The sequence below is a fragment of the Glycine soja genome, chromosome 10 (assembly GCF_004193775.1).
Source record: "Glycine soja cultivar W05 chromosome 10, ASM419377v2, whole genome shotgun sequence".
Taxonomy (NCBI): Eukaryota; Viridiplantae; Streptophyta; class Magnoliopsida; order Fabales; family Fabaceae; genus Glycine; species Glycine soja.
In genome coordinates this window covers 42,492,979-42,502,814 of record NC_041011.1, presented here as the reverse complement: position 1 = coordinate 42,502,814, position 9,836 = coordinate 42,492,979, and the positions used below count along the sequence as shown (strand labels likewise).

Below are 9,836 nucleotides of genomic sequence, written 5' to 3'. Positions count from 1 at the left end.
AAAAAAACAAAAAAAAAAATAAAACAGCAAAATAAAATAAAATAAAAATAAATAAAAAAATAATAATAATAATAATAATAAAAAAATAAAAAAAACGAAAAGAAGATACTAATAAAGATATTAATAAAAAAACGGAAATAAAAAAAACACTTAATAAAAGGAAAAGAAAAGAAGAAAATAATAACTAAAAAAATAAAAATAATAATAATAAAAAAAGGTAAATAAATAAATAATAATAAAAAGGGGCGTCTTCAAAACAAAATTGAGGTATTTTAAAATACCTCCCTGCCGAAATTTCATCTGAAATGATGGAAATTTCCGGCTTAAAAGACAAGAAAAAAGAAATAAAAACGGGTCAAAAATGGGGTATGACACTGATCAAGTTGCTGTTCACCGTATAGAAGAAAGATTATCCGCTCTGGGAAATTGTATAGCATGTAATGACCATGTGGCCCTCACACACACTGATCTTGACAAGGTATTGTCTTATTATAAATTATAGTCTTTTCTTTCATATGCTAATCTCTTATACTAATTTAGGATTGGAATTTGATTTGGAGACAGTTATATTTGCATGTTGAGCATGGGTGCTGAGTAAAGACATGGCCAACATGTCACATATTTGCTTGTCAATCTGAATTGATCATTTAAATTTTTGAATTTGACTGCTGTAAAGTAAGAAAGTGTATAATGCGAGAAAGTATGTATATACCCTTGAGAATTTAAGTATCATGTAAACTTAGCCACTTTAAATCGAGGGTGGATACACCCCTGCATTTTAACTTCACAGACTTTCTACTTTATCAGAGAGCTAAATCCAAAAATTTTAGGTTATGATCACAACTCACGAAAACTGTAAATAGTTTTCTATAAAAGGCATGGACAAATTTTCATTGAGAAGTTTGCTATCATGTGTGGTAAGACTAGGTAACTTGACCACTCTAATCCAAGATGATTCTGTCCTGCTTTATTATTATTCATCGTGAAATTTTTGTTCAGGAAACTGAGGAGATGATTGCAGATGTTCTTGGAGTAGAAGTTTTCAGGCAGACTGTTGCAGGTAATATTCTCGTTGGCAGTTACTGTGTATTCTCCAACAGAGGTGGTTTGGTAAGTACAAGACCCAATGTTGTCCTCTTGAATATCCTGATTTCAAAAATGTGTACTATAATTTGTGACCATACACTTTGTGCAGGTCCACCCTCACACCTCCATCGAAGACTTGGATGAACTTTCCACACTTCTTCAGGTTCCTTTGGTTGCCGGGACTGTTAACCGTGGTAGTGAAGTAATAGCTGCTGGGATGACGGTAAATGATTGGACAGCATTTTGTGGTTCAGACACCACAGCAACAGAACTTTCAGTGATTGAGAGTGTTTTCAAGCTGAGAGAAGCCCAACCTAGTGCCATTGTCGATGAGATGAGGAAATCACTCATTGATACTTATGTCTAAATTTTTGTCACTTTTCGTACCATATTGTACTGCTTGTTGCTAAAGATATTTCAGTTTGTTTCAGTTTTTCGCAGGTAAATAGTTTGTGATAGTTCTGTCATCCAAAATATGAACACGCTTATTTCAATCAAGAATCGTGGTTTCCATTAATCGTATGTGATCTTTTATTTCAATTTTTGGATGTCGTCCATAAATCAAAGGTTAGATATGGATGTTTTTACGTTACATGGACACCCTTAGCTTCTTAAATTTGTATTTGCGTCCTAGGTGCACCGTGCACCGTGCACCACTTATGCGGTTTATGATGCAACATTGTTATTAACATCTTAACATAAATGTTAAGTTTTCAAGAACTAATTTATAATCTTAGTAATCTAAGTAACATGATAATTTAAATTGTATACTAATTGTTTTAAAGAAATAAACATCAAATTAAACGGTTATCATTAAAATATTTTTTTTTAACACTTAATGTATTCTTGAGATGGAGTATATTAAGAACTCCTTCATTTTTTGATATAAAGACACAAATAAAAATATCAATGTTTGTTTTGTGTTACACAATTTCATAAGAGACGAACAACAAACTGATCAACTTTCAGAGTTCAAAACATAGAATTCTTATGTGTTGTTGATGAAGAGTTAGTCCATCAATCAAGGGGAGAAGTTCAAAATAATGTCATAAATGATATCACAGCTATTCAAGCTACTAAGGAATAGACAAGATTCCAAGATACATTAGCTATGAATATGTTTGCTAACTATCAAGTTAGAAGAAACTTTGCTTAGAGATAGTTCTTATTTAGATGTAATTTGTTATTACAGACAAACTAACTTTGTGTGCTTTGTTACTATTGAACTTTGCTATTGAAGATAGACTTTTTGTACTTTGCGATTGCATGAAAACTTTGCTTGAAATATTTTCTATGATTGTGCAGTGGACTAATCAAATGAATAAAGTAGGTTGTATCTAACATTTGTTACGTGCAGGGTTAACTTCAATGGAGTCATCTAATAATAATGAGGAAACAAGAAATTATTTTACATGAAATTTGGAGATGGAACATGTGTGTATTGGCTAATGATGTACCGAGAGATCAAAGGAATTTGGGCAATAAGGGTGATTGAGGTTGGAAAAAGTCAACATTTTGCTATTTGTTATTCAAAATAGATTGGATTTGACTTTTCTTTTTTCCAGTCGCATAAATCGGCTAAACCGTTTTGATTCAAGGTGCTTCAAAACTGGGATGATATAATGGATTTGTGTGCTAAAGATAGAATCACGGGTCATGGAGAAGAAACTGCTATGGATGTTGATGAAGCGATGAATAGAGAAACGAGTGAAGTGAAATTCATGGGTTTAGGTGCTACTGTAGACTTAGAAGAACCAAACTCTGATACAAAAGGAAAAATACAAGGTTCAACTTCTTCTGGCACACATTCTCACCCGGGAAAGATCAGAGAAAAAGGAGGAATAGCAGCTTCTTTGGATAAAATGACCAACTCTTTTGACAGAATGATAGAAAAAATGGATGGTAAAGTCGATGATGAAGATACTCAGGAAGTGTTACTTGACATAGCTTTGATACCAGATCGTAATAGAGACAACAATGGGCTAAAGATGTTAAATGGTTAGCTGATGATCCAAAGCAGTCAACTATTGTGTAAGCCTTTCCAATTCACGAAAAGACAGATTATGTTTCAACACATCTTATAAAATGAAACTTGGTGAGTAACCTTTTGTCTACATTTTCCATTTCAACTCTCAAATTATAAAATTGTGTATTTTTTATGCCTAGTTGAAGTGATATGTTCACTATGGTTATTTGTCTTGCTTGTTGTAACTTATATTATTTTGTTTCTTTTATGTGAGGGTATTGTGAACAAGGAATAGAGAGGAATTGCATTCTTACAAAGCAAGAAAAAAAGTTGATTATTATAAGTGAAGTGGCATCAATGTTGATGATATATGATTTTAGGTCTTGATATGGATTAAAGTATTTTTTTTCTCTTACGAACAATGAAATTAATATCAATATTTAAATCTTGTAGAAGATAATTGTCCTTAAATTAATTAATTGTTTAATTTCAATATGTTTTTCAAAATTATTGCGAGACTAGGTAATTTTTTTTTTTTTTAACAAGAACAAGGAATTACATATCATTCATCTTTAATTTTGCAGTATTGTTTAATCCAAGTTTTTTTGTGTGTTACTACAAGAATATTGTGTAAGATTCAAAATTGTTTAGTATTAAAATTATTTTGATTATTTAATTATTAAATATTAAAAAAATGATTATTAAATATTGTATAACGTTAAATTTATTTTGAATATTTAACTATTTAAAAAATGACTCATTTATTTTCATTCAATATTGAAATTTTAATTTTTAAATAAATATTTAAAAATGAAAATTTGAATTTCATTGAAATTGAATTACTTTATCCAAATAAGGAAATTAAAATAGAAGAAATTGAGTTGTCTCATTCAAACAAAATATTTACAAAATGAAAGGAATTTAAATCAAGGCAATCAAAATGTTGTGTATTTGAATTTTGTAAAAAAAATTAAATTCCACATTCAAACACATAATAAAAGAATTGTAATTATTTATTTAGGGTAAGGTTGTGTACATCCATCTTTCCCAACCCCAAGTAGGTGGGGCCCTCATGTAGTGAATTTTCACAACTCAAAATAAAGATAAAAGAACAAAGACAAATTTGAAATTTAAAAATCTTGACCATGGGGTAGAGGATACTCACAGCAACTAAATCCCCAAATTGACTAGTGAATTTGGTACCTATGCAGCTGTTGACTATCTCCAATACCTCCTGCAGTTTTATTCACGTTAAGATTGTGTAAAAGAGAAACTAAATATCAGTAGTTATGTATGTGTGTATATATATTTATCTACTCTAGAATATTGGTGAGTGCCGTTAGATGAAATAACCACAAAAAGTTAAAAGCAAATCTATCAAACATGAAGTCAAGAAGCTCAATCTATCAATTCCCCTCTGGTAGGTAAAAGGGTTGTACTCATGTTTATAAGCTTTTAGGCCACATCAACTAAGCCATTTTGTTATGCAAGTATCCTCTTAAAACAACAGAGGCACTAACTAGCTAAATCAATAAGAAAACAATGTCAATTTGCTAATAGTAATTTTATTGTATATCCATGGCCTTCCTAATAAATACATTTTACAAATTGCTAGAGGATTCCAGTAAACCCAATTCCATTACTCTACTGGGAAGTTCCTTGAAATTATCGGGCCCCAACTCTCACAAACTATTTAAACAGCCACCTACTTAGACACTTTTTCTACAAACCAGCAGCGTGTATTGTTGAAAAGGCTCGGCTCATTGTAAATTTTTGCAAATCATTTGGAATAAGAAAAGGATGTTACCCTCTTCCACTCCTAAGAAATGAGAAGAAAAAAGTAGCGACAAAACTTACGATCTTTGGCATCAATGGGCATAGCAATTTTATCAAAGGACAATAATGGCATCCTCCAAAGCTTTGTTATAAGCTGCATATAACATTATTATAAAATTCAGCATATAGAATCTGATATCCTTTTAGAAAAGAAAAGAATCATTTTTTAATACTTAGAGAAACATTACCTCGGCATATAACTGTAGGATGATAATTCTTATCAATGAGTGCTTCAACAACATGAAGCATATCACCAGCAGGAAGGGGGGAGACAACATATAACCCAATAAATCAAATAAAGATCTGTCTCTCCATTAAGTACATAACAAAATCTAGAATTCATCAATCAAGAGCCATGACTTGTTACTAAACCATGCAAAATATAGCAAAACTGATCGGTGGAATATTCGCCTTCAGATTCAATTTCATAATAAAATTATCAATCATTAAAAGAAATTTTTCAGAACAGGATGACAAAAGGTATAGAATTAGATGAAGATTCAATACTAAAAAGAAAGCATCTACAATTCTACATATGCTCAAAACATACCAAGAATGATGACTGATGTTGTCCCATCTCCAACTTCTTCATCTTGGGTGCGACTCAATTCAATCATAGACTGCATCCATCCAAATAATAGCAGTATTAGAAAATTACACACCAAACAGCAACTAAAACCTTACAAATTCCATTGTCTGATGTTTACAAATTCCATATCTTCTACCTATGGCTTCATTAAGGACAGAGGCTTCAAAATTTGGTGTTTACAAATCTGCTTATGGTGGAGACTAATCAATAAGCAATGATTGTATTAGCATACATGAATGATTATCACCATTGTGTTACTCCAAGAATCAAGCCACTTTAAGCACAACTCACACTCCTACCAAACTTGGAAGGAAATTAACGAAGTGTAGGTTTAAATTGTGGTTGATTCTTTCTTGGGTTATTGTAATTTTCAAATGATGTTGACTAATGAACTTTTTTTTTATTCTGTTAAAGGTGGTGTCAGAGACAAAGATTGTAGTTTGTTTTAAGGGTAGTCTCGAAATAAAATACTTTATGCAACATTGATTTTAAAAGTTGTCTCAGATCAACTAGTCCAATTGAGACCTAGTGTAATGGTCGATCCGAGTATGACCCAATCGTTTTGTGGTTTAACCAGTGGTTCTTGATCTGAACGGGTTATAGTGAAAAAAATAACACCTCTTCATGTCTTATATGGTATCTAATCATTTTTTGCTTTTCCCCGTACATGTCTTGTTAGTTTTTCTGTTGTGCACGTCTTCCTATAAAAATCACACTTCTAAGGTTTGAAGCCAGTACCCTGGACCCGTAGTACACAATTTTGCCATTAAGCCAACAATATTATTTAGTTATTAATGACATAAATAATATATATATATATATTAAAAAATATATTATTTGTATCGCTTTATGTGGTTCAATTATCGACCTATTGGTCCTCCTAGTGATCCACCAACCCGATGCTTTGACAGGTCTAGTTTTTTAAACTATGATTGTGAGGCTCCCTAAATAGAAAAAAAGATGTAATTTGTCTACTCTCAATAATCATGAGTGAAAGTTGTACTAAAATAAGAGAAGAAAAAACCTACTTGGGACGACCTAATGGTGGCAAGGATTGGTTACTATGTATGAGTTCATAGATTATAATCTTAGTGGAATGTAGAACCATTATACACAAAGAGAGAGTATAGATAATGAACTATTTGAGAAAATGAAAATGTGTAAGTTCACTTGTTAGAAATTTTATTTCTTTTTTTAATGCATAAATTTTATTTATAAATATTGATCTTTCATTAATTTATTAAAATATTGTCATGTCTTTAACATCTATGATTAATGAATATTAGATATGGCAATAATGTACTTGAAAAGGTATAACCTATATACTTGAATGGAATGGTGATGATCAGAATCATTACAACTCTTATTGATTTCATAAAAAAAAAAAAATTATAACTCTTCCTGAAAAATATGATTTGAATGAAAATTACTCTTGAAAAAACATTAAATAAAAAAATTAACGTATTTAATGTTTTCAAAATATAAAATGCATTCAATTCTTATGGTACAAAGCAATTGAGATTTGAAATTTTTTTTATTTTCATTTAGGCATCTTAATCTTAATATATGCTCTTTATACCCCCTTCATTCCACATTATATAATGTTTAAGGTTTTGACATAAATATTAAGAAATACAATTAATTTGTTAGATTTTAAGGAAAATATTAAGTAACTTCCTATCATTTATCTCTCTAATTAATGACTCATTTACTCTTTTTATACATTACTCCCACTAATTAAGGGTAGTCTCGAAATAAAATACTTTATGCAACATTAATTTTGTAAATAATTTTTTTCTCTGAAACATCATAAAATAAAATAAAAGTATAAAAGTAATGTCCTCAATAATTTCGCCCCCTTCCCCACCTAAAACGAGGTTAAAAGTGTAATTATATGAAACAAAGTGTAACACATTAATTACACTTTATTTCATAGTATTAAAGAGTGAGTGTTGAATATTAATTTTTAGAATTAAAGCTTGTACTGTTTCCATTTTTGGGAATTAAATTTCCACTAATTTTGTACAATCCAATGCATAGTTTGAAGACTAATTAATTATCTATGAAAATGCTTTCAATGCAATGTTTGAGATAATTAAATTAGCTTTTGGCCTTCTCCCTCAACCACAACACAACCGTGATAATTACGCGTACTTATTTCTCCACAAATAAATCTCTTTGAATTCCAATTGAAGAATAAAAAAATAATTTAGAGGTCGAAGCAATGAGTTGGGAAAAAGTTCTTTGTTTTAATTTTTATGTTAACCAAATAACTGGTCATCCTTGCCGGTTGTGACAACTTCACTGTGTTATAATTCTATAACGATGACCCCTGTATTTTTGTTTTATTTTGGACATGCAGGCCTCATTTAGATTGCTTTGTTGATGGTGGTAGCTTGTAAGTATGCACTCATGTAACTTTTCTTCATTAAATAAAAATAGTTTTTTTTTCTGTCAAGAAATTAAGATAATTGTGAAATTGGTACCGATAAATTATTTATTTTATTGCATGTGTTTTTGCTATCTAGACAATGTAGAGTGATTCTCGTTATAGCAACTAGAGAAGTCATCCATTTTTATTTCAAGCAACTTGTGAAGGACGAAAGTAAGAAAGTCTTTCTTATTAATTTTAAATGTTGTTGGTTGCCTTATTTGCAAAGGGTGATATTTTTCTTTTACAAAAACCATTAGTCTACCTTCTTAGAGGACCAAAAATGATAACAAAAAAAAGCGAAAAAAAGACAAATAGTTATTCACCTAACAATAGTAATAGTAATCCTTTACATGGTTCATTCTTAATTTAAATGTATCTTCTTCTTTTTTCAAAAAGATGAAAAAAACATATTTTGAACTCATCAATTATAAAATCCTGATTTTCCACCTTTTTACAATACTCAAAGTGATAAGAACAAGAGAAATGCAAATAGTTATTCATTTGGTCTTTGTTTTCTTTATTTTTATTTTATTTAGGTATTATTCTATATAACAACTTGAATTCCTCGTACCTCTGGTCATTCAAAATGTTTGCTTTTTTTTTTCTCTCAATTTTATTGTGCAGTACATTTTTTTCATGCATTATTTTCTGCCTTCCATTACTTATCCTCTTTGCAAACCATCTTCAGGGTTGCATGCCTTTTTAAATACATATACACTTCAAATTGGGGGTTAAAATGAGGTAAGCCAATTTTATAAATATTTTGTTTTGTGTTATTCTGGTTATTGTTAACGTCCATGGTGATTGAATAACACTTTGTTTCTAATTTTGACTTAGTTTTACATTTTGCTCATGCAATTGATTATTTATAGATGATTAATTAGTATTATATTTCACTTAGCCCTTGTTAGTATTATATTTGACAAAGACATGAACCTGTATTCAAGTTTCTAAACAATAATAACTTATAATAAGATAACATGAGGGCTAAGGGAAATATATTTGACTTAGCAATGGAAAAGTTATAATATAGAGAAGAGACAAATCACTTATATTTCTGAAGGATTGTTTGATTAATTAATTAATATTACATTTCACAAGTGATGAGAGAAAATGAACATGGGAGATTAAAAATATACATATGTTAAATTTGAGGAACTAAAAACATAATTAAATTTAAATATTTATTATATTATATTATTTAATTATATTCAAGAATAATGTACGAGAAAGTCCCAAGGTTATCAATGTTGATTTTGGATGACAAACACATTCCTTCATATGCTCACTCAATTCTTAAAAACAAGATCTTGTTTTTACAAAGTTGTTGGTGAAGTTGACATAATGAGACAAGTCTAAGTTCACGTGAAAATAGTAATTGCTCGTGATTTAGAGCTTTGTAACTTTAAAAAAAGAAAAAACCCAAAATCATAGAAGGTTTTGTACATGTGTTGCCTAAAAGAAATGAAACTCATAATTAAAGGAAAAATATGCATAAGGTCACCATCATTGAGGAAGACCTTGTTAGTATGGTTGATTTTGAGGTTATCGAAACCAACACGGGTGGTGTTGATGTTGAGGTTTTCAAAACAGAAAACGAGGAAATCTCCATGTAAAAGTTGTGAATGTGGCAGAGTAGTGGTGGAAGCGGACAATGAGGTTGTTGATGCTAAAGGTGCATCGACAAAGAGCAATTGACCAAATCAAACGGCAAGGAAGAAGAAAGTGGCATGAGAGAGAGTAATAAACCAATTAAGAAGATAACAAATCAAAATGTGTAACAAGGACAAAGAAAATAACGTGTAAAATGAAAAATATTATAAGTAAGACTCATTTTAATATAAATGCATATTAGATGAAAAATAACTATAAAGTATAATATATAAACGTGATATATAGGACCTACCAAAATTCAATCAAGCAAC

At 30.1% G+C, this 9,836-nt stretch overlaps 1 protein-coding gene and 1 long non-coding RNA gene across 2 annotated transcripts in view; one reads left to right on the top strand and one right to left on the bottom strand.

The window, feature by feature from the left end:
• The window catches only part of LOC114371186 (eukaryotic translation initiation factor 6-2-like), a 33,434-nt gene extending 31,808 nt beyond the window's left edge, over positions 1-1,626 (top strand). The window contains exons 7-9 of the mRNA XM_028328626.1: positions 375-478; positions 1,000-1,110; positions 1,196-1,626. Coding sequence (XP_028184427.1) covers positions 375-478; positions 1,000-1,110; positions 1,196-1,453 — 473 coding nt within the window. The 3' untranslated portion in view covers positions 1,454-1,626. The remainder of the gene's footprint in view (positions 1-374; positions 479-999; positions 1,111-1,195) is intronic.
• A 2,471-nt stretch (positions 1,627-4,097) lies between these two features.
• On the bottom strand, positions 4,098-5,767 carry LOC114370201. The gene is made up of 5 exons (XR_003657790.1): positions 5,614-5,767; positions 5,439-5,508; positions 5,077-5,088; positions 4,910-4,982; positions 4,098-4,286 (listed from the first exon to the last, which is right to left on the bottom strand). It is a non-coding gene; the product is annotated as an uncharacterized LOC114370201 (long non-coding RNA).
• Positions 5,768-9,836: the final 4,069 nt, after the last annotated feature.